This window comes from Arvicola amphibius, chromosome 7 (assembly GCF_903992535.2).
Source record: "Arvicola amphibius chromosome 7, mArvAmp1.2, whole genome shotgun sequence".
Taxonomy (NCBI): Eukaryota; Metazoa; Chordata; class Mammalia; order Rodentia; family Cricetidae; genus Arvicola; species Arvicola amphibius.
The window spans coordinates 134,170,267-134,195,724 of record NC_052053.1 but is presented as its reverse complement, the minus strand read 5'-3'; the positions used below and the strand labels follow the sequence as shown (position 1 = coordinate 134,195,724).

The 25,458-nt window shown below is 38.8% G+C and overlaps 1 protein-coding gene across 1 annotated transcript in view; it reads left to right on the top strand.

Annotated features, from left to right (window-relative positions):
* The window catches only part of Crppa (CDP-L-ribitol pyrophosphorylase A), a 254,540-nt gene that overhangs the window by 103,815 nt on the left and 125,267 nt on the right, over window positions 1-25,458 (top strand). The window contains 5 exon segments of the mRNA XM_038337019.1: window positions 5,766-5,860; window positions 18,517-18,540; window positions 18,542-18,614; window positions 19,053-19,114; window positions 19,116-19,145. Of these exon segments, the coding sequence (XP_038192947.1) occupies window positions 5,766-5,860; window positions 18,517-18,540; window positions 18,542-18,614; window positions 19,053-19,114; window positions 19,116-19,145 (284 nt within the window).

Genomic DNA, 25,458 nt, shown 5'->3' with positions numbered 1-25,458 from the left:
TCAGGCTGAGAATACAGGCAGGTGCCACTGCTCCTGACTCTTTTTATCACAGGTTTTGTTTGAGATGGTTCCTTGCCAAGTAGCCCCAGCTGAACTGATACTTGCTGTGTATGCGGCCCAGGCATCCTTGAATTCATGGCACTCAGCTTTCCAAGAGTTGGAATGATAACGATGTGCTACCATGCCCAGTTTTCTTATCACATTTTGTGTGTTGTTTTTGAAACGAAAGACATTTTAACTTTATTTAATGTATCCTGATATGCTTCTTAAAAAAATGTTTATCTTTTGTTTTGGCCTGAAGGAATCTGAATATTGATACCTGTCTAGTCATGTGTGGTTAAGTGTTAGGTGTTTCTTTGTCTTTGATAATTTAGCAACTGGATCCTGGAGCTTGATCAGATTTAGAGTTATATTTTCTCTAAGACAAGAGAAGGCAAAAGTAGTTAGAGTTCTTCCTAACCGCAACTTCTGATACTGACTACACGTGTTCTGGAAAGGGTGTGAGTTATGACATATTCATTGTATTAATTAGTTTTCTTATATCAGATACATTCATATGAATTAAAACAACATTTGCACATGTATGTGTTCACACGTGTGTATATTTGTGTTGGTTTGTGCCTTTACACATGTAAGTACACAGGCCAGAAGTTGGAGATTTTCATACAGAAAAAATTAAAATGTGTATGTGTGTGTGCATGTGTGTATATTATGTGTATGCATACACGTGTGCGTGTGTGTATGATATGTATGTATATTTGTGTGAGTGTGTGTATATTTGTGTATAGGAGTATGTATGTATAAATGTTTGTGTGTGTTGTGTGTATGTGTACACGTGTTTGTGTGTTTATTTGTGTGGTGTGTGGGATGTGTATATATATATACATGTGTGTTGTGTTTGTTTATGTATGTGTACCTGTGTGTGTATGCTGTGTATGTGTTTGTGTGTATACCTGTGCCTATGCGTGCATAGAGGTCAGACAAAGTCCTACAAGGTTCTTCTTTTCATGCTTTGCCTTATTCCTTTGACATAGGGTCTCTCACTAAAGCTGGAGTCAGGCAAGGCTCAGGAACTGTCCTATTTCTGCCAGTCCATCCCTGGGTTTTTATATGGTGTTGGGAATTCAAATTCAAGTCCTCCTGCTCTTACAGGGTGTGGTCTTTCCCAATGAGCCATCTTCTTATTTCATTGTAAGGTAGACCAGAACTAGAATGGCCCATAATCAGTCACTGGTTTTATTGGAGTTGACTGTGTTGCTCAGTAGAACATTTGTTAGATTATCTTAAAAATTGTCTTTTCTCAGTTCATACTTGAACACACTACCACGGAATGACCTAATTATTAAATGCGTGTTCAGTTCCTGATACTTACAGTTGTTAAACGTGTTATTGTTTTTACATGTCATCTTTAGAGTATTGGGAGAATCTGATAAACTGGAAACATTGGCGAGACTTGCAGATAAACGTGCTGGTTGTTTGGGGTTCATTTTCTTTCATAGTTTCCCATCAGAAGTAGAAAGACTCAGGGCATGGGTGGCTCACCATGTCTTTCCGAACTCACCATTCTCCAATCGCCACAGTATGTAAGAAGATTAAAGAAAACTGAACTATTACCTCAAAAGAGTTACACTGCTCGAGGGGGACTAATCAGCTATGGTAGGCAATTTGCATATTTTGTAAAGAGAGGAAGCTTTTTATAATTCCCAAATTATCCAGAGTTAGTGTCAGCTAAGCAGAGATTCCAATCTGGCTGTGTAACAGATCACTTTCAGAACTTCCCAGAATTCGGGCTAGGAGCTCATTGAGTTGTTAGCAGTCCTGTGGTCTGAAGAGCATGGAAGGTAGGGAAGAGCATGGCTTGTGAGTGACTTCTCATAGTCCACCTGACGGAGCCTGTGAGTCCGAAGAGATAGTTGGAGATTTCTATTAGTCTGGTCTCGGAGGAGGAGCATATGGTGCAACTGCCATTTTTAGTAGAGGAATATACATATATATGGTCCGTAGAAAGTATCAGAGGACAGCTGGTGTGTCTCAGACCACTGTGCGGTAAACAAACGGTGGGACCTTTATTATGTGAGCTGGCCACACAGAGAACGCGACCGTTTACCAGTGTTCTTTTGTCTCACATCTTGAATTTAGATCCTCTTCACTTAGGTTTTGCTCTCATGATCTTTAAGGTTGGGAATTTTAGTATCTTTTACTATTAATATAGTTTAACGTATTTGTCTTTGTATCTCATTTGTTTTGTAAAGTAGGGACACGTTTTATTCTAATGTTTTTAAGCTCACAGCGTGCAAGAACCTCACAGGAAGCTGTCGTGCTTTCACCTGGTTCCGCAGATCCATGCCGTGGCAATTCTTGGCTTCATTTACTTTATTGTTTCCATGTGAGTCCTTCACTCCCCGTCCACATAACTGTGTGCTAAGTGGGTGATGGATTAGGTGTATGCATTTATATTGTTACATAGCACTCTGATTCCAAATGCTGTTCCAAGAAAATGCTGATATAATGGTTAGTACTTTTGCAGGGATAATCAGCACAAATACTAAAGGCTTAAATAATTATCACCAAATGAAAAAAGGAACATTAAATTCCTGTGAACACTGAAGTCATTATGAACACTCTTTGCTAACAGTCATAAGAATTTAGATGGACACAATTTGAGACAAACACAGCATTTTAAACTGATATAAAATAGAGCTTATGGGTACTCATAATTTAAAACAGCAACTCTACTCATGAACTCTAAAAATTACAGAAATGTTATCAATTTTATACAATTTTGTGGAGGATAGATAAAAATACTTCTGACCTGTAAATAATTTAACTATTTATTATAAATATGACAGATTTAATGAGATTATAAAATTCTGTTTAAAAATTATCAGGTACAATTATGATTTAGCAAGGAAAAAAAGACTATCCTGTGTTTAGATGTGTATATATTGAAGACTATTGCTTATAAACAAACATAACAAAATTTTTGCAAGATCCGGATTAAAAATAATTTTGCACTGGGATAGAAAATAAAATTAGAATGTCAATTGACAGTATTAGCAATGAACCATTGAAAACAAACTGTAAAATGACTCTGTGCTAAATGCTATAAACCACTGTTAGCTTGGAATAATTAAGGAAAATATCAAGAAATTGTGGACTGAATCATGATCATTGAAAAAAATTTTTTTTTTCTCATGGTTTATTTTTTTTTATATTTAAAAATTTCCATCTCCTTCCCTCCTCCTCCCCCCTCCCTCCCCTCCTTCTCCCCTTTCTCTCCCCTCCTTCTCCCCCTTCCCTCCCCTCCCCTCCACCCATACCTCCCCTCCCTCCCTCTCAAGGCCAAGGAGCCATCAGGGAAAATTTAATATTTGATGTTGTTATTTCTTTAAAAACCGAATTATAGAAACTGATTGGAAAATTTACATGGCAATGAAAGATTCCTAAGTAAAAGTTCTATATTTAGAATAGCTGAAGTATAGTTAAGATAAATGCCAAATATAATTAAAACTTAATTGTTAGAATGCTTCTGTTTTAAAATGGCAGAAGACTGCTGGCTTAGCTTTGGTACTAGTAACTTACCTTGAGCAGAGCGGGTATACGTGCATAGGAGTATATCATAAAGCAAAGAGGGAACCATTTTTATGCTACTTTTTTATTTGAAGCAATTCTTAATTATATGTAGTTTATCAATTTGTCAAAAGTGATTGTATTGCTGACACACTGTTGTGTTGGCAGTTACTTTGTAGCCATAGATGCATCTTTTTGTGTATTAGATACATTTAGAAATATTCCTAGGCATTTACAAGGATGATGGAGAGCCACATTTCCTTCTAAGGATTTAAATTCATGTATAACGATTGTGTTGGCTTCATTTCAACAGACTCTGAGTGGAGGATGGTTGCCTTTCCTCAGTCTTCTGGGAGGGGCTCTCATGACCTTGGCCTCGATGGATATCCTGCCTGAGCCTTTTCTGCTCAACACCTCCTACTCATTTCGCTGCCTATAGATCACGCTATGCTTATGGATACTTTTTCTTACATCAACCTATTTCATCTTATTTTCGTTTTTATCTCTGTGAATTCCTTAAAATTCCTTGCTTCCACTCCTAAGCAAAGCCCCCTCACCTTTCCAGGATAGGTTCCAATGTCACTTGATTATACAGCATCAGCTGTTCTGGCAGCAGTCTGTCTTTCATAACGTGGTGATGTTCCACAGCACTTCCAGGCTGGCTCCTGTGTCTCTATTCTTAATCAAACTGGATTTTATTAGGGTTGTGTGCCTACAGAATTCTGGTAATAATAAAATCGAAGCAAGTAAGCAAGTAGATGCCTGAGAGAAGAGGTGATATAAGGTAGCATAGCTTAGTGCAGAAGATCCGCATTCAGAAGAGGAATGCTCTTCTTCTCAGTCCACTGGAATGACTCTGTTTACATATGCTTAGTTGTCCTGACTGCGGGATCCAAGCAAAGAGTGTGGGGCGATCAGCTTTTGATAACAGCTATTACAAGCGTCTTATCCCTCTAGGAAGGTGTGGTCTTTATGGATACCTGTATATAAATATCCTGGCATGAAGACAGGAATGGTACCACTTAGATAATAATATATGCTCACACTGAGGCATTAAATATGAGGGTGACGATGAAGCAATATCAGAATGTTTGCAGGTCACCAAGTGTTCCATCTCCTTTCTGCCATCTCCATTTTGGTCTTCTGAGGTGGCTGTAGGTAAATGTAATAATATTATTGGATTTGTGTTCCTTTTCTACTACTAAGAACCCTGGGATCTTATAAGTGTCTGTCCCCTCTCTGCAGAGCCTTTTTTCTTACTGCACATATTCACAGTAACATGGTCGCCATGTTCTCTACATTACTGTAACTCTGTAAACAAATGGGATTTCTGGTCAAATGGAAATTAGTAAAAGGAATATTATCACTTAGTTTATCTTAACTGTCCTATCTAGCTTTGCTTGAAAAAATTATTAATTTATTAGTTCCTATAGAAAACACATTACACAAGCCACCCATGTGTTATGCAGCAAGATTAATGCTGACCCAGCCAGTTTTGATTGGGAAATACTATTTTAAATTAGTTTTTTTTTTCTTCTTAGTTCAAGACTCCATACTCAACGGCTGTAGTGATGTTCCTTAGCACCTCAGATCCCTATAGAGGAGGACTTCTTATCTTTTGGGAGAATGCACAGAAAGTTCAGAGGCTAATGCCACCATGTCAGATGGTTTATATTTAAACATTTAAGCTATCTCAAATAAGATAACAAGTTTGAGAACAATTCAACCATTTTCATTTCCTGTGCTAAGAATCCCAACTGTAATGTAGCTGTATTTAACTGACAATGTAGTCACAAGCCAAAGAAAAACCTGGGAATTGTTTGAAGGAAATATCTATCTATAAGTGGGACTATCTGAGAACCAGGGAAATTCCTCCTGATCAAGAATGGTTGGCGGTGGTCACATAAACAATGGTCACTTCCAGTTACTCTTGTAAAATGTAAACCGAGAGCTTGTCTATGTGCTTGATGGGTGCCTACTGCACGGTGTGTGATGTTAGGATACAGTGACTGGGCTGGTACAGAATCCAGGATGCCTCAGCCTGTAGCTCAGGTTACACTACCTGGCGTGGAGCCAGACTCTCCCTCAGCTTACTCAAGCGGGATGAAAATCAAGCAACCACAAGTTTTTAGATAATAAGGCTTTGTTCTATGCTTTCTTTCAATGATAAAGTTTAAAAACTTTCTTAATTTCAGAGAAAATTTCACAAGACATTTGTGTGGTTGTGAACACAAAAGATGAAGAATCTGCAGGACATCTTCTCAAGGAAGTTCTGAAAAAGGAATTAAATGTAAGTATTCAAAGACGGGGCAGGAGTAGCTGTCACAAATTCCTGTGGCATGAAAGTGTCTTCCTTGACAAAGCCCACAAATCATTCAAATCTCATGTTGCTAGTTCCTCTTTCCCCAAGATCCTTCATTTTCTCAATACTATGATTGGAGCATGCTCCAATTTTTCATTGTCATTCTTCCTGGGCACTGGTTCTTAACCTTCCTAATGCTGTGACCTTTTAATATGGTTGCTCATGTGGTGACCACCAACCATAAAATTATTTAGTTGCTACTTCATAACTGTAATTTTGCTACTGTTGGGAATAGTAATGTAAATATCTGATATGCAGGATAGCTGATGTGTGGTCCTTGTGAAAGGCTCATTGGACTCCCCCAGGGTGCTGTGGTGATCCTCATGGGACCAACTGTTTTAGTAAGATTAGTGGTTACTTCTGCTGGGTATTCTGGGGTACATAAAGTGCTTTTAATTTTATAACTTAACCCTTTTATTTAACAATTCTTGTGCCATCCATGTTCTTAGTATTTACTGTCACTTTAATTTTCCTCTTCAGAGGTTACTCCCTTTTAGATAGACGGACATGATTAATTATTTCTTTCTCTTTCTTTTTATTTGTCTAGAATCTTCTTACTTTCCACTTTGTATTTCTTTTCAAGCCCAGGAAGATCTGCTAACTTGCTACTTTACTCTTCATTTCTACAATGAGTGGGTTTTTTTCTGTGTTGTTTCTAAGCATTCCAAAGCTGATTGTATATAGTTTCATTTAGCGTATTAAACGTTAGGTTAGTTTTGTAGATGGTCTTCCCAGTGAATCACTACTTATGGGATCATCACTTTGCCTTTTATTCCTTCATTTCTTATACATCTTTGAGATCCCGCAGGTATTCTTTTTAAGACAGCTAATTTCATGTACTATTAAGGAAAGTTCCGGCTTATCAAATAGTTTCTACTTAATGGGGTGACGCTCCTCCTAGAGTTGTTTTCCAGAGGAAGGACACTGCAGCCCTGCTGTCCCTGGGATATCCATCCCTGCTGTCCCCCTGCTGTCATGGACCTTTTAGTTATTCATGGTCTGATTCTTTTTATCAGTCTAGGCCTCTCTGCTGAAACTTTGCTCCACAAGAGTTTTGGCTGACAGCTTTGAGTATTCTGTGCCCCTAGAACCACAGCATCTCTAGCAAAATGAGAACGTTCATGCTTCCTCATGTTGTCGACCTCATTTTTCTACACCTGAAGTTTGGATAGTCTTAAAGAATCTTGGTGGATGTTGGAAGGAACCGCCTTTCCTGCTGTGTTCTCTCTGCTTCTCGCTTTGGCTAATTCTCAAACCACACACTCACCAGGATGCTTTGCTCTTTAACTGCTGGGGACCCAACAGCCTCTCTCGTGCTCTGTGCACCAGCACCGCCGCTATGCGTGCTCATCTTTACAGTCACCCAGAGAGCCTCTCCTTTGTTTTACAATTAAAGAAATATTCTGGCTTTTAATTTGAACAAGGCCATGTGATCAGTGTGTGAATGTAGGTGTTGGTGGATACAAAATGCTTTTGTTAATTAATATCTCTCAAGCACAGATGAAAGAAAAATATCAGTATGAAATCTTGAAGTTTGACAGGATTATAGTAAAGTCTGAAAGAAGTAGCTCCCTTGGAAAGGGATTTATCTGGTTTTATATAGATTTCTCTTCCATTATGAAAGCAGATTTATTTTGTGGTATTGCATTTTTTTCAGTTCGTAGTTTACAGAAAAATACAGAATGGTTAATATTATATCTCTTTACAGCGAGAGCTTTTGTCTGTCTTTGAAAGAGCATATAAAAATGATGATGTCACACGGCTGAAATCTGCAGGGCAGATCAGTGTGGGTGTGGGGCTGTTCCTCACATAATGGGGGGACTGTTTGACTGATGTGAATAGGAGAAATGTTTCTCACTGAAGCTGAGGGAAGAGATTGGGTATGCTTATGCTAATTGCCTGGGCAAAGAATAATTTTGCAACCATAGATTTGGGAGACCCAAATGTCTAACTGTAACATAATGGAGAACACCAAGTTCATGTATGGGTGGCTCTAAGTTAAACGGAGAAGCCTACTTGTTAAGAGACACATATCCTACCACACGCACATGGATGTATGTGCCACATGTGCCACTGATACTAAAATCATGGGACTTCAGTGTCAATCTTGCTGCCGTCATTTGATTGACTTTGTTTCTGGGCATTAACTTTCAGAGAAAGAGCTCTCTAAAGGTACTCCCAGGAGATACTGATGAGTGGGGCCTGTTTGGGTTTGAATGTGAGAGGCCCCTCTAGACTGATGTGTTTGAACACATGGTATTCCATTGGTGGTCCTTTTAAAAGTCTCTGGAACCTGTAAGAGGTGAGGTCTGGTAGCCAGCAGGTCACTGGCCACAGGTTTTGCTGAGAATAGCTGTGGACGATAGGTGGTCTGGTTAACAAGACTGACATGAAGAGAAACCCTGTGCTGTGTTCTGCAGGGACAACAGGAATGGTGCCTGATGAAGGGCATGTTCTCTCTCTGCTGCACTGACACGGAGGTTACAGCTATGATTGAAAGTGGTCCCTCTTGTAGTCCATCTGTATCTTGAGCTTGCAGCAGAACTTGGCCTTGTCCACAGGATTCTTATTTTACTAGCGTGCAGAATGCACAGAGACCTGCACCAACGCTTTAGAAAGCTGCTATGGTAAATTGTAGCTGGGGTGGGTTACCTGCGATGAGCTTCCTGGTGAGCCAGACATGCAGCTGTGATGTTGAAGGCAAAGGTGCAGTGAAGACACCATGTTGTGCTGCCAAGATTGTTGAGGAATGGCTGGAATTCATGGGACAGCTCTAGAGAGAGTGCATGCGTGGTGCTGGTCCCAGGGTGAGAGAGGCAGGGCTACACATTCTCACTGTAGCCCAGATGATTCCACCATAACCTTTTGATGTCAAATATGTTGCTATAGGTTTGCCATTTGCCCTTCTTGGTTTTGGCCTTGCTTTTGTCTAACATTTCCTTGATATTGTCTATATTACTCCCTTCAGGAATGGTTTGTGTTTTCTTTGCACATTGTAGGTTGCAAGTGTGTTACTTCTTGATTTTATATGGCTTACATTTCAGAATTGTCTTGAGTCTCCCAAAGAGATTTGGATATTTTTTTTCTGAGACAGGGTTTCTCTGTAGCTTTGGAGCCTTTCCTGGAACTAGCTCTTGTAGACCAGGCTGGTCTCGAACTCACAGAGAATCCGCCCTGCCTCTGCCTCCCAAGTGCTGGGATTAAAGTGTGCGCCACCAACGCCCGGCTTGAGATTGGATTTTTGAATCTGTTTGAGGACTTGAATTTGCACTGAATGCATTTGGTAGTAATGTGATGTCCATGAATGTATCGGGAGCAAAGGTAGAGTTATGGTTTGAATGACACATGTTCCCTACAGTCTCATGTCTTTGAATAATTAGTCCCTAACTTGTATCACTGTTTTGAGAAGCTGGTGGATGAAAGGTGACTGATTGGTGGGCTTTGGGGGCTTTTGGTTAGTACTTCTTCTGCCTTCCTGATTGCTGAGGCTGTTTAACCAGCCACCACCTGACTTTGCCATCATGTTTCCCCACTGTCATTGGCACTATACCTTGACATCTGAGTGAGAATAAATCCTGCTCCGTAAGGTTTTTCTCTCATGTCCTCACAGTCGAAGAAAATTTACTAATAGCAGTCCCCAGTCACTTCTAACTCCCAGAAAATGCTCAAATCTTTATACTGCTCTAAAGGTAGTGAGGGATGGTAGAAGTAGGAGATGTGATTAGCTTTCATTAATTCACTTACTTTATTGACTCACAAGATAGCCAGTGCTCACTACAACTCAACATTGGCTATCATGAGTTGAGCAAGGCAGGGTGTGACTCTTAGGAACTTATTGTCAGGTTGGATAATAATACAGTGCATAATAGTAAATACAAATCCCTAGGATACAGGCTGTGTCCTGAATGGGTTGGTTCTGGAACTCATTGTGGGCTGATGAGTGGGATAAAGAAAGAACAGTTACAGGATCAGAAAGTCTCGGATTGGGTGGCAGTGCTCTCTGTGATGGAGCTGGATGAACTATGCACAACAACCTGGAACCTCAGCATGTTTATTATGTACAACACCAGGAGGAGGAGTTAGGGAGTCTCTGTAGGGGACCAGTCTCAAGTAGCAACCATCCAAGAGGAGGAAGCTGCAGTGTTAGTTTTGTGTACACTGGTCCAGTCTTCATAGACTCTCCATACTTGGACCAGAGAAAGGTTCCACCGATCCCTGAGCCTTCCCTGGAGGAAGGCTTTGCAGGCTTCCATGGATCTGAACCATAAGGATCCTTGATATGGGAAAAATCATTTCTGTTTAGGTAAGAGAATTATGGAAACAGTTTTTGGGAGTGAGAGTCACTAAATGAACTCTCTCAACAGACACACTTAAAGGTCAAACCCAAAGGAGCCCTGTTGGGAAAGGTGCATGAAGAGCCTTATGCAAGGAGAATGGCCCAGTGTTCAGTCATGTGAGTGGACATGAAGCAGTGGGAGATGAGGGTGGTAGAGGTAGGGCCCGAGCCAGTGCCAGCCTTGCAGGTATGCTCAGCTGACCGCTCTTACAGCTTCTCTTCTGCTTTGCCCCACAGCACAATACTGTGGAGAGGAACTGAGCTGGAAAAGTCTGCCCAGTCCTCTTTCCCGAATTTTCATGCTGGCTGCTGCTGACTTGCTCCACACAGGGAAATCCGTAGGGTTTAGAACTTTTCACATTCCCCTTCAAACACATAAGTACATTCAGTTCAGTTTGGATTCCTATAACAAAAAAGACGAATGTTATAAGAAAGGCTGACTTACAGCCTAAACGATTAGGCACCGTTCAGGCTTTTTATGTATTTGGTTCATCAACCACTTCCTGTTTCCCGGAGCACAGAATTTAATTATTGTTTTCTATAACCACAAATGACAAGCTATGTTTAACTGAAAATCATTTGTTTTCTGGGTATAAGGCAGGATCTGGTTTTGTTGGAGTGGTTCTCTAATGCCTAATTTATTTTTTCCTGATGGCCTGCAGGCTGAGTCTAGTGTGCAGATCTGTGCCTTTTGTTACAGTATGCAGAGCTGGGCATTGTCAGCAGTAGAACTGTGCCCTTTGTTACAATGTGTAGATCTGTACTTTTTGTAACAGCATAAAAGTTAGCGTATGACACCAGGCAAACAAAAGATCAAGATTAACAAAAGAAGCCAGGAGAAAGGCAGAAATGGAGCAGAACAATTTCAGACCCATTTAGCAAAATAAGTTACTTTGTGGCTGTTTTGTTATGCACAGAAACACTTTGATGTGAAGATAAAGACTTTGTTTTTGGATAGTGTCTTAGAGTTTCTATTGCTGTGAAGAGACATCATGACCTGATAAAGGGAAACATTTAATTGGGTCTGGCTTACCGTTGAGAAGTTTAGTCCATTGTCATCATGGTGGGAAACAAGGCAGGATTCAGGCAGAGATGGTGCTGGAGAGGTAGCTGAGGAGTTCTACATCTTGACCTGCAGGCAACAAGAAGTGACTGTGTCTTACAGTGGGCATAGCATGAGCATAGGAGACCTCAAAGCCCACTCCCATAGTGACCATACTTCTTCAAACAAGGTCATACCTCCTATTAGTGTCACTCCCTCTGGGAGCCATTTTCTTTCAAATCACACAAGATAATGAAATCAGTTTAATAGTGAAAGACACTTTAAAACTAGTTTGTTCTCATTGGGTCCCAATCTGAACAGAGGCAAGGACTCACATCAGACAGAACATGGGTTTGTGTGCATACATGTGAATGTATGTGGTGTGCATGTTCGTATAATGTGTGCCAGACTAGAAGCTACCCTCAGATCATTCTGCTGAATACATAAAGTTTATTTGGACATTATCTAGGTTCTATGGTAAGTACTATAGAAGAAAATAATGTCCTAATGTAGTGGACTTTGCATTCGAGCTATATTCAATGAAATTTGTTTATTGCTATAATTGGTTGTCATGGTTTTAGAACATTACTAATGAGAGAACTAGGGTAATCTCTAAATGTCACTTATTATGTTTCTCTGATTTAATTACTTTATGTGATAAATTTTATATACTTTATGAAGATATTTTGAGATTATAATATAATTGCAAATTATTCCCTCCCCTTTCTCCCCACTTGAAGCTCTCCCATGTTCTTCAGTTCCTTTTTTTTAGGAAGATCATTTATACAGATGTCCTCTGTACCTTTGTCTGCATAGAAATGATGTCAATGTTTGTAAGTGCTAACCAATGTAATGGTGAATATTCAGAACAAGAGAGCAGTAGACTAGCTTGAGTTACCAGTCAATGTTGTTAGTATTTTGAGGAAGTCGGGTCTATTCATTCAGCTCATTGGTTTTATAGATACAGGATGTAGTCCTTGTAGGAAAGTCCATTCTGGACATTACAAGATTTGTTCTCTTAGACGAATGTCATGACTCAGTGCCCCATTGCTTGCTTAGCATGCATCAGGCCTGGAATTCAGTACCCACACTGCAGAAAAAAAGCAACCTCTTCTCCAACAAAACCAGAATTGTCAATCTTCCTTCCTTCCTTTCTTTCTTTCTTTCTTTCTTTCTTTCTTTCTTTCTTTCTTTCTTTCTTTCTTTCTTTCTTCCTTTCTATCTAGTCTTCTATCATATATTGCATCCTGACCAGTTTCCCCTCCCTTCTCTCTTCCCAGGCCCTCCCTTCTCACTTCCCTTCTCTCCCAAATCCATTCCTCCTCTGTTTCCCTTCAGAAAATAGCAGATATGTCTATTAAACATGTCATAAAGAATTAAAATAAGATGAGGCATATACTCTTTAGCAGGGCTGGGCAAGGCAACCCAGTAGGAAGAAATGGGTCCCAAGAGGAGGCAAAAGAGCCCCTTGCTGCTCCCACTGGTTTTTAGTCCCGCAAGAACACCAAGTTACATGATCATAACATATATGCAGAGAACCTAGCTCAGAAGTACACTGGTCCAGGTTCCATATCCCCCACACTAGGACTCTTGGCTAGGGTTACCCTTATAGATCCTAAGGAATTTCCATCCATTGTATCAGGCTTCCATTTCTACCCTATAATTCCCCCTCCCAATTCCAGCTTCTTTCCCACTACTCTCTTCTTCAGTCTGGCCCTACCTGGTCCTTCCTGTTCCTATTCCCTTCAGTACCCAGTCTACCTTTTGATTCTCACCCCTCCTCCAACCATCCTTCTTTTACATATGTGCTTCTCTGTATGTACAGATATGAATGTAGTCTCACGTATATAAAGGCCAGAAATTGATGTTGCAAGTCTTCCCCAGTCTCACACTGGGGAAGTGGATGGAGTGTCCCTCATTGAATCTGGAGCTCACTGATTCAACTGGAGTGGCTAGCTGGCTAACTTTAAGGATTCTCCTATTTCTGTTTCCTTGGTTATGGAATTACATGTAGTCACCACCTCAGCTTTCCTTGTATGCATGTGCTAGGGATCCGAAATACGGTTCTTATGCTTGTGTGGCAAGCACATTATCCACTGAGCCATCTCAGTCAACCCTTTCCTTTCCTTTTTTTTGACCTACAACATGGCCTGGTCCTCCGTCAACTTATTACATAGTCTACATGTTCCTCAAACTTGCCATTAAAGTACCTTAGCCTCTGAATTGCAGGATTATCCCGTGAGTTACCTTGCCTGGCTTTAGTTGATTTTAGTGAATAAACACATACTTAAGAGTTATGCTTTTTATATCAAGTTACAGTTTTAGTCTTTCCTATAATTTTAATTTCTTGATTTATTACAGTCCAGTTAGAGAGCACATGACTTTTTAAAAAATATCTCATTTATATTTATTAATACTTCATCTAATAATTGAATTAGGAAATATATTTCAACTACTTGACTGTGGTATAATTCTACTTGAACGTGCAAAGGATAGGTTATTCCGTTGTTCCAGTGGCTCTAGCTAAATTTTTATTCCAGTATATGATAGTTCTACAATAAATAAAATGAAGTATCACTTTGAGCTTATGAATAAATTGTCCATGACATTTTGTTACCTGAAAATTTGTTTCTAGTCCCACATCTAGACCTTGCCCATGGGCTTTTTCTCTGTTACATTGACATCTATAGTGACTTGTAAGTCAAAGTCCCCAAGGTGTGGCTGGGCATTTAACGCTCCCTATAATCTACACTTAACATCTCTCTTGAAAACATAGTGTTTTCACATTCCAGCATGCTCTCTTATTTGTGCCTTGAAATTGTGCAGTTCTCACTTTTCCTTTGTGCCAGCGAGCTTGCTTATTTTATGTTTTAGAGCTTGTATCTTCTCGCTGTCCCCATAGAGTTGGCTTCAGTTTTCTAGTCCCGAGACCTCTGCGCAGACTCACTAACTGTGGTATCTTTCTGCATCTCCTGCGTGTACTGTGATTGTGCACATTGCCTTGCCACCTCTTCTCATGGGTCCCTCACACGGTTTTGTGTGCATGGTGGGACTCACATAAACTTTTGTGGTTCGTGATGATAGAACTATGTTGAAGCAAACTTCTGGAATATCTCTTTGCCTGGACATCAGCCAGCCAGATACATTTCTGTAGATAAACAGGTAGCCACTGGGTGTCTGCCAATCATAGGCAGAGTTGAAAACACTGTGCACACTTAAGAAGTCCTAACTGATTTCACAGCCAGAGAAAAGACTGTTCCTAAGAAGTGAGTCAGCGACAGTGATGTGATTGCTGGTCATCAGCCCTCTGTGAGGACAAGAGAGGCTGAGAGGTGGAGGATGAGCTCTGGACCATGAACCAGCAGTGGGATGAAGATGTGGGTTCAAATGCAGCATGTGAAGTCTTCTGTCATATTCTCCATTGAGCATGAGCCTACATCCTTTACTGTCAAGAAAGTCCTGCTTTCAAAATAGCCCAAGCCTGGGGAGATAAATCAGTCAGTGAAAAGTGCTTACTTTGCAAGCACTGGGGTTGATCTGGTTCCCCAGAACCCATGTAAATAAACTTGAGTGTGGTGATGCATGCTTGCAGTCTCAATACTCGCGCGAGGCAGGGGCAGCACCATCCCTGGGATTTGCTGGCCGTCAGCCTAAGCTGCTTAGTAAGTCTTGGCGAGTAAGAGACATTGTCTTTTAGAAAGTGAAGAATACTTAAGGAATTATACCTGAGATCATCCTCTGGTGCTCATATCTGTGCACATACGTGCACACCTGAGCACACATTCACCTGTGCATAATATATAGAACATTCTGAGATATTAATAGTTAAATATTTGTGGTATATACTTACGTTTTCATTTATTTTTTTGCAAATGTAATCTATCTTTAATGTTTGCAAATAGTTTGGGCCTATACACTAAATACTACCTATTTAGCAGGTTGCTAATACATATCTTATAATAAAAAGTTTATGACATGGGGAATTTTTTTATAGAAACAAATCTACTTCTCAACCAAGAGGAACATACATTTAAGAAAAGTAGCTTTTTAAACTATAATGATATTATCCTGGTTGTATACAAGCACTATAATGGCATTATCCTGACTGTGTACAAGAACTATAATGACTTTATCCTGGTTGTGCACAAGAACTATAATGGCACCATCCTTTAAATACTATTTAAACTATGCAGATGATTGCTGCTAGCACATGGTAAATCTTTGGGTGTGGTCAGCTGGCAACGGTCTGGGTCTTGCTAAGGAACACTGGCATCACCCAGCAGCTCAGCATTCATGGATGGGGGCTTTAGTTTATATAGACTAGCAGACATCAGCATGGCAATCTGGTACATTTATGATCTCACTATACTGGAGTTGATTTCCTACCAGGTGCATTGTTTCTCAGATTTTGAGAAAGACATTTAGATTAAAAGCAGCAGTAGGCAGTTCTTATTTCTAATTTATTAGCTGATCCTATGAAATTCTATCAGGTATTTATTTTTACCAATTAATCAATTGAGCCACAGGACACAGTAAGTTCTTTCAAAATTCACATGGAAAGAAGGTTCCAGAGATAGATTGAAAGCTAGGGAGCTGAGCTCCAGACTCTCAGGCTCTTAAAGAATAGCTGAAAAACTGATTCAGATACAGGAATTCCATAGGGAAAACTCAAGGCTGAGTGGCCAAACAGGAATACAAAGCATTTATAATGATTAACATTTCCTCAGACTGGAAGGGAAGTACCTTTCTCCGGCACTCCCTTGCTTACATCCAGCCTAGGCCTGCAGGGTGAATGGGGAGGGATGGGTTAATTGGCAGGTTCTGATGTTCAGATGACTCAACCAGTGTTCTGAAAACAGTGGGTTGGCTTCTCAGAAACACTTTGGAGTCTCTGACTCAGGAGACTGGAGGTAAAGCCGTCCAGACTTGGGTGAGCCCTGACTCTCCTTGGAGGGAAACTCTGGTGACCCCTCATCTTCCTCTCAAGTACCCCATGCTTTACACAGTGTTTCCACTGTGCAGATGCACACATTTAGGTCATTGGAAATCTTTATGGAATGGTCTTTATGCAATAAGGAAAACCTTTAATTTTTGTTAAACTTCCTTAATTTTTTGAATGTCTTGGAAATTTGTTTTAAGTAATTAAAGGTTTTTGAAGCCAAAATACTTAGAGAAATAAAGATTTTCTAGCCACAGACTGTTCTTTCGCTGTGCTGGGAGAGTAGAAATGTAGAGAATGACAGTCCCAAGTGACGTCACAGCATTTTTCAGACACCAGCCTGGTCATGTCAGCATACACAACTTCTTGTATACTAAGGGATATCAAAGATACCCGTGCCATTTTTAGATTAAGTCAAGTTTCTTTATGCAAGCATGAAAGATATTATTTCCAATTGAAAAGGAGATGTAGGACCAAAAATAATTGCCCTTAACTGAAAATACTTGTTAAGAATTTTGGTTTTCAGAAGAAAAGATATTTAGTTTGGTTGGTGTGTATGTTCGTATACATAGCACTTATATTTAATAGCCTTTATGAAATGCTCTTTGCATATATGTATCTTATCTGGTGAATGGTGCTGTAGTTAGTTGGAGTTTTAAATTTATCAATAGTTGAATGAACAAATATATTTTCAAAACAATTAAAAACCTACCACTATAGAGCTGAATTGCAGGCTAGATTACTGGAGTTAAAGAAATATGCCAATGCATTCCTGATATTAGGAAAATCTAATTTTAAGCAATGGATGCTGACAAATCTGCCATCCTTCAGGTCACATGGGAGACAGATCTTTATGAATCAGGAATGTTTGGGGGACTGTGTTCTGAGAGACTGACATTTCTAGTCTAATTCCTAAAACCTAAGAGAGTCTGCAGAAGCAAAGGCATAACTTCATTGCACGTGCCTGCTGTACCAACATCATGGAAGAGTCTGGAAGCAAATTAGCTGCTAAACCTTTGGAATAATTTGGATACTTTAGAGGCTGTGAAAAATTGTCTCCTTCTAACATCCAAAGATTTGATTTCTTGTGAATCTTGATACACAGCGGGAGTAGATCTTTCTTAAGATTTGCTTTTGTTTTTTTGATTTGTTTTGTTTTTAAATCGGTGTTCTCTTGAACTTTGGGCTCAGCACAAATTTTAAATGGAAATAAAATCTTAAAGTTATCAGTGAACTAATATCTGTATTAGTTCTTGACCCCCACCCAATTCATTAAGTAGTTGAAAAACATATATGGGACTTAGCCATGAGTAAGGCATCTTGGTGCTACAGCTTATGTATCAGGAACAGCATTTGTTTCAGAAATACATATTGTAAGGGGTGATGAATGCCACGTAAGGATGAACCAGAGAATGCGAATTCTTGGGGCATTATTACAGCTATAATTTTATAAGAGAATCCCATATAATGATTCTTACATTCTTGTTTATAATTAAAGAAAATCTTAAGTAGATAAAACCAAAGATATTGGAAATATTTTTATCAGAGTCCTTATGAGGTCCTGTCTTTCTTAGTCTAGTCTAAGGTTACTGCTTTTATTGTTTGTTGAATCAATGATTCATATGAGGACAGGGTTGGCATGGAGCTCACAGGGACCACCATTCTCTGTGCCCGAGTGCTGGGATCAGAGTGCATGCCATCACTTCCAGAGAAGCTACCTCTTAAAGATGGTTTTTTTGGCATTTTTGTTTTGGTTATTGACTGCCAAAGTTTCCTTCTTATTTCTCTTCAATAAACATCATTGTAGTAATTTCTTATTGCTTTTCCCTGCTTTTAGTCATCCCAGGTGAGTAAGCTCTACAGTTTGAACTACAGTATTTTACAGTATTACTGTAAGTCCACCACACTGCACAGCAGCCCTTCTGTTCTGGTCCCCACACATCCACTGTATCAATTCTTCATAAAACATACACTCGGCTCCTTGTCCTGTTCCTTAGTTGTTTCTTGGGTCCCCACGTATGTTTCCCTATGCTAAAAAACAGTTTCCTACATTTTTATTTTTTAAGATAATATACATAAGTTCACAGTACTGAAATACCTTTCTGTAGTGGTCTAAATAGAGTTCAGCCTGGATCTGTTTCTGTAGAATCTGCGAGGATCCATGAGTTTCGATCAGGCTGTGGCTTGGTTGTAAGGTCACTTACTTTCATGTTTGGTCTGTCCTGTCCATCCAGATTGTGAATGTCTTCTGATGTGTTTTCTCCTAGTGTGTTAATGTCACATCCACAGTTTCTGGATCACACAGGCGGTGATGTCCATAACTTCCTCATAAACCAGTGCTGTAGCTTCATCTGTGTGAATGTAAGTACTAACACAAACATCTGGAAACATTTGAGACCTGAGAAGACAATGTCAGAGACAATGGACCTTCTTGACCCTTCCATGTGCAACAGAAGATTTGATAGATTAACTGTTGCCTAGTCACTCTGTGCTTTAAAAGTGTCTATCTTCCATTTCAATAGGGAAACATTCTTTTCTGAACCCAATTCTTAGTATGGATGCAAGTATTTCTTCTATACAGTATTTTAATTTTTCCATATGTAAAGCAAGATATTATGACATAAGTTCAATCCAGAAAATAGCTCAATCTTGTAATGCATAAACGATGGTTGTCCTTTTAAAGTGGCTTAGTGATTAATTCCGATAAGTACGTAACTATGATGTAAATAAAGTTCATCCCCTGTGAGTCAACTTCCATTCTCTGAGAACTTCCTTCACTTTCTCTTATGTTGTTGTCCTCAAGGTTGTGTCCTTGATTTTCAAGAGACCCAGAAATTCTTGAGTGCCCTTGAGGAGAGCGGCCTTCCCTCGTTTGTACCCTGTGGTTGTTGTTTTGGTAAGTGAGTAAACTTTCTCTCTCTCTCTCTCTCTCTCTCTCTCTCTCTCTCTCTCTCTCTCTCTCTCTCTCTCTCTCTCATTGAACCTCTGCTTCCTTCTTGTTTCTGTGGATAAAATTTGGTTCAATTGAGTATGTACATCAACATGCAGAAGAAACTCCAAGGTTCTTAGGCTGACTTTTCTGCTGACTTCTGCCTTTGTAGTTGCGATCATGTGGCTCAATGACATTGGAAAACCAGTTGATTCTTCTAGCGATCAATTTCTTTATCCTCACCAACATAACAAAATACATGACCAAGCTGACTGGTTGTAAAGTTAATGTCTATGAGAGCTTTATTCAGGGTGGTATGTCAACATAACAGAAGTCACAGCAGAGGAAATCCAAAGGCTTAAAGAATGCAAGGAAGAAACAACATTAAAGAAAGTCCTTTGGCTTCTCTGTGCTGCGGAAAGACTAAGTAGGATGGGTGAGCGACTGAAGAGAAAATACCTAGAAGAATGGTCTGAACATTTATGGAGATACATATAACGCACACACACACATGCACACATATGCACACACATACACACCATTACATATACATGTATATGTGTGTGCTTGTTTATATTTTGCTACATACATACACACACATTTGTAAATGACTAAAAGAATACGCTGTATGGAAGAATTCACTTGTTTAGCTTGCCACTCTCTTGTATCAGAGGAAGATAACAGAGAGCAAAGCCAGTGAGTGAGGAGAAGATTAGAATCCATGCTGCCCTAACTGGCTGAGAAACACAGCCCTGAAGTCTGCAGGGTTTTTCTTTTTTTTTTTACCCTGTGGGGGGCTTCAAAACATTCTCAAAAATTCTGAGCACTGCTTGTTCCTGAAGCTCAAGCATATTCTATCTATAGGAGCTTAATTTCTGTTATAGGTAAGATAATTAATACAAATAAAGATAATGCTTCATATTAAACATATGAGCAATTAAAGTAAGAGCAAGTTTAGGATAAGTAGGATTAGTTCGTTCACTGGCTACTTAAATATATTTATTATGTGCTCTAAAGATAGGTTCTAGGGGTTCAGCTCTGATGGAAACCTGCCATGAGTGCTTTCCAGAGTAACAAGAGTATCATTGAGCTTTTCAGAATCAGTTCAATGCTGGAAGGCTCCAAGACTTTGAGGAATGAATGACATATTTCACATCCTGGGTTGAGCCCTCTATTCCTATTTTCAGAATGTTGGCGTAAAGATCTTCATTGATGTTCACAGGTGGGCTTGCCAAAGGGGGCCATGCACTTTAGTGAGAAGAGATCAGTGCCCTGGTTCCTGTCTCAAGATAGTTAACTTTGAGGTTGATTTTCCTGAGTGTAAAATTGAGATAGCAACTCCTACATTGTACAGATTAGCATGAATGAAGGCAGAAAACTTGTTGACAGAAGTTTTCGGCCCTTTCCAGTTCTGCAGCCATTCAGTCCCAAAGAGACAAACAGAGGTCTGCATTAATTATAACTGGTGGCCTAGTAGCTAAGGCTTTGTTATTAATGAACTCTTACATCTTACATTAATTCATAATTCTTGTCTATGTTAAAAACGTGGCTAGTTCCTTTTATCATAGAGGGATTCTCATCTTGCTTCCTCTGTGTCTCGGTGACACCTGCAGACTGAGTCTTTTCTCTTTCCAGAATTCTACTGTTCTGGTAGACCTGCCTATACTTCTTGCCTGGCTACTGGCCAATCAGCATTTTGTTAAACCAATACAAGTGACAAATCTTTATAGAGTACAAGACCATTGTCCTACAGCAGAAAGTAACTTTCAGCCCTGCATGGGATCCTTGGCAAGCCTGCAATGGTGGCATAGCCTTGCTACTTCTCTGGGCCCACATCTTTCCAGTCTGGATAGGATAATTCAAAATTTACTTCCATCACTCTGACGTGGTTTCCAGGCTCTGGTCAAGTTTTCCACGCTTCTCTTGGGTCCTCCCAGTAGATTGCTTCCTTTTCTAAATTCAGTATCTCAGCTCTATTACATCATTTCTAACCTAACAGTTATTAAAACCATATCAGTCACATTAGGCCAAAGGCACTCAAGGTAATTGCTCAGTGAATGAAAATTTAGCTGATTATTTTCCAAGTTAGTAGAAGTATAGAAATACTATAATTGTAAAATTCAATGAAATGGCTTTAAATCTAGATAGCTTATATACTAAATATTGAAGGAAATGCATGGAAGTATGGAAGTTTATATTATAAACATCAATTGCATTTATATTTGTTATATGTACATGCATTTATATATGTTATATTTATAGCATCATTTTTTAACTGTGTGTATTAGAGGCTCAGATGCCGTTCTGTCCATTTTGCTTCTTCTAAATTAACTTTGCTGAGGAATCAATACAAAATATGGTTTTGTTTTAATTTTTAATGAGGTTATAGTTAAATGACTACAAATTCTAAGACAAGATAAAAAGACAACTGGTTGTTTTTTACATAGTATTCTTTATCCATCACAAATATGTTCTAAAATTTTTATGATAATTATGTATTTTTATGTTTGAACTAGTATGGTTCAATAGATATAAAATGTAAGTTTTATTGATACACGACTTCATATCACCCAGGCTTGCCTCTCAGTCACTGTGCTGCTAGAAATGACCTTCAACTCCAAGTACTGTAATCATGTGACTGTTACACCTGGTCTGTCCAAACTGTACATACTTGCAGGAATGTTTAGTTTTCAATGAGTTGTACAGTAGCTAGCAACTCCTAATTTGACTCTCCCCTAGAAGAGTCATCTAAAAACCAAGTGAAATTATGATTACTTCATTCTGTTTTGGACATTTGTGAAGTTTTTAACTGATGACATCTGTCAATTCAGAAGATTATAATCTGCACTATCTTCATTTTCCATGCTGTTGAGTCAAATACTTACAGCAAATGGAGACTGAAGGCATTGACAAAAGACTTAGTTTAAAAGTTAAACTAAATTCTCAAATTTAGTTTATTTACTTAAATAATATAATTAAGTGTGTGTGGTGTGTGTGTGTGTGTGTGTGTGTGTGTGTGTGTATGTGGATGAGCATGCATGCACATTATTTGTAGGTCAGAAGATAACTCCTGAAAGTTGATTATCTTCTCTAACATGTGGGTTCTGGATTGAACTCCTATCCTCATGCTTGCTGCCTTTATATACATAGTCATCTCATTGGCCCTGGGCTGTTTTAAGTGTTAAATGGTGGTATTAAGATTAGCAATGATTAAGCTCAGGTTTTCTCATATTGTCAAGTAGACTCAAAAGGTCCTTTGGAATTCCTTGGTTTCCACTGACTTTTGAGTTGACCATATTTAGGAAATCACACACCAAAAGGAACATAGAATGTGCTCCTAAGTCCTGGTATAGTGGATTGGATTTATTTTAGATTTTGCACAAGTCTTTTTTTTTTTTTATATAATTTCTTATTTAAAGCTCAATGGCATTGGAACATCTTTAATGGTGGAGAGACTTTTATTATTTAAAATAAACTGGCATGGGTAAATAGTTTCTACTTTAAGACTCAGCAAAGTAAGGTACAAAATTTCCACAAAAAAGACAAGAAAAAAATGAAGTATTTTGGAAAAAACCTGAGAAACTTGTTGAACTAATTTTTTAAAGAGTAAGGTTTTTTTTCATAATCTTTTAATGTTATCATGTGGTTACTATGACAAACTTCATTGCAGGTGGTCATTTTTTCTAAAACATTTTGGTAAGTTTAATTTTCTAAAAATCAACTTTAAAAATATTGTTGCAGATCAACTTTTCATCATTCTCATTTTACTTTAATTGTTTTTATATCACCTTACTTGAACAAATTCTTATGTTGATAACATTTAGTATATTTATTGGAATAAACCTGCACTAGTATTTTTTATATTTTTACTAATTCTTAGTAAACTTCATATGTATTTTGAACATATTCACCCTCCCAATTCCCCCTATTACTACCCTCTCGACCTCCAATTCCTTCTACCCAACTTTGAGATTAATTGTTTTTCCTCTTTCTCCACGGAGTCCAGTTTGTGGGTGCACAGCTAGCTTTGGGACAGGGCCAGCTCTCTGTGTGGTCCCTCTATATGTGTCACATCCTTAAAGCAATTATAAACTCTCCCTCATGCAGCAGTATCAAATGTGAACAGCTTTCCGCAGTGTGGGCATCAAGGGTCTCCTCCATGCCCCTCTATACTGGAAGCTAACATTACTTTGATCAACCTAAAATCTTGTTGTGGCAGATTTAGCTACATATTTCTACACAACGAGCCAGAGGATTGTTGGTTAATATTGGCCTGATTATCTTAAAACAGATGTTTTGTATTAAAAGTAGTTAGAGAAAAGGATGCTAGTAGAATTATTCCTAGTGCCTATATTTTAATGAATTTGGTGTAGTTTTGGGTGACATTTGTTGTTCTATATCCTTTTTTTAGTTATGACTTTGGAAACATATTATTAGATAATAAATATGTCTCCCACTGGGAGACTGTTCCCCCATTTGGAAGAAAAATACTCTATTATAGATGATTCTATATAAAGGATTCACAATTTAGATAGTTTATGATATTCAGCAAGAAAAGTCTAAAATACAGTGATTTCTCTCTCAAAAATATTGTAGGGATACAATTGGTTTCTGTCTGAGGTGTTATTCCTGTTCTTGTGTTTGTGTGTATGGTTGTTGTGTGTCATATTGTGTTTGATAAGATATTTTCATATGACGTCATAACATGCTGTCAGTGCTCTCCTGCTCCGACCCTTCTCTTTCTCCCCGCTGCCTTTAGTTCCCTTTGTCTCAGGCAATTGTGTTTCAGCTCTCATGTCTTAGCTACCTATATGATTCGATGTATCTGTATAAAATCTAGATCTAAAGAGGAGAGAAAGCATCTTTGCCTTTGAGATTGATCTAACCCAATGGAGGAATATTTCTGAGAAAGCTTTTGCCAAGCCTATATTTCCAAGCATTTCCACAGCTTTTTCCTCCAACAGCTTTGGCCTTTCAGGTCTCACATTAAGATCTTTGATGGAGTTGGAGTTTGGTTTTGTTCAAAGTGAGAGATAGGGGTCTAAGCTCGTTCTTGTATGTATACATATCCATACTTCCAGAACAAGTATTCAAAAATCCTTTTCTGATGATTGTTTTGATGTCCTTGTCAAAAATTAGGTGTCTCTGGCTGGGATTCTGTGGATTGACTTTTACGTTCTCCATTCTACTTCATGATCTATGCGTCTGCTTGTCCAAGTGCTATGCTGCATTTGCTGCTATGACTGTAATATGTCTTGAAAGCAGAGGTGGTAATATCTCCAGCTTTGTTCTTTCTGTTGAGGATTGCTTATTCTACTCAACCTTTCATGTTTCCTTATGAAATTCAGGACTCACCTCTAGTTTTGTAAATAATGCCACCTGTCCTTTTCTATGTGTGTTGCTTTTATTGGTTAATAAAGAAGCTGCTTTCGGCCAATGGCTTAGCAGAGTAGAGCTCAGTGGGGGAAAAGTAAAATGAATGCTGGAATAAAGAAGGGAGAGTCAGGACATGCCATATCACTGCCGCTGGGGACAGATGAGCTGGAACCTTGCTGGGAAGCCACAGCCTGTGGTGATATACAGATTAATAGAAATGGGTTAAATTAAGATGTAAGAAGTAGCTAATAAGAATCTAGAGCTGATAGTCCAAGCAGTGATTCAAATAATATATCTTCTGTGTGGTTGTTTCGGGGCTGAGCAGCCAGGAAGAAGCAAGCACCGCCTACAACAGTCGCCAGCACTGCGATTTTGTGGAAAGCTTGCAGTGATGTCACAGTCTTAATTCTGGCAGTCCAGGGGAGATCGTTCCAAATCTTGTAGTGTCTTCTTCAGTTTTTTCTTTTATGTTTTAATTTTTCATTTTTAAATTTTTGATTGTGGGGGTCTTTTATTTCCTTAGTTATGTTTATTTCAGGGTATTATTTTGGAAGCTCTTATGATTAGAATTACTTTCCTGATTTCTTTCTCAGCATGTTTATTATTGGCATACAAGAATACTACCAGATTTTGTATGTTCTTGATGTATCCTGCTACTTTCTGACGGTGTTTATTAGTTCTAAGAGTTACCTACTAGATTTTTTTTATGGCCTCGTATGTATAAGATCATTCCATCTTATTTATATTCCTTCCTATATATCCTTTCTTATTTATATTCCTTTTAGTCTTGATTTTTTTTGCCTAAAACCTTGAGAATTCTTTTGAATAAGAGTTATGGAAAGTGAACATTCTTGTCTGGTTCTTTATTTTATAGTGGAAAATGCATTGAGTTTTTCCCATTCGG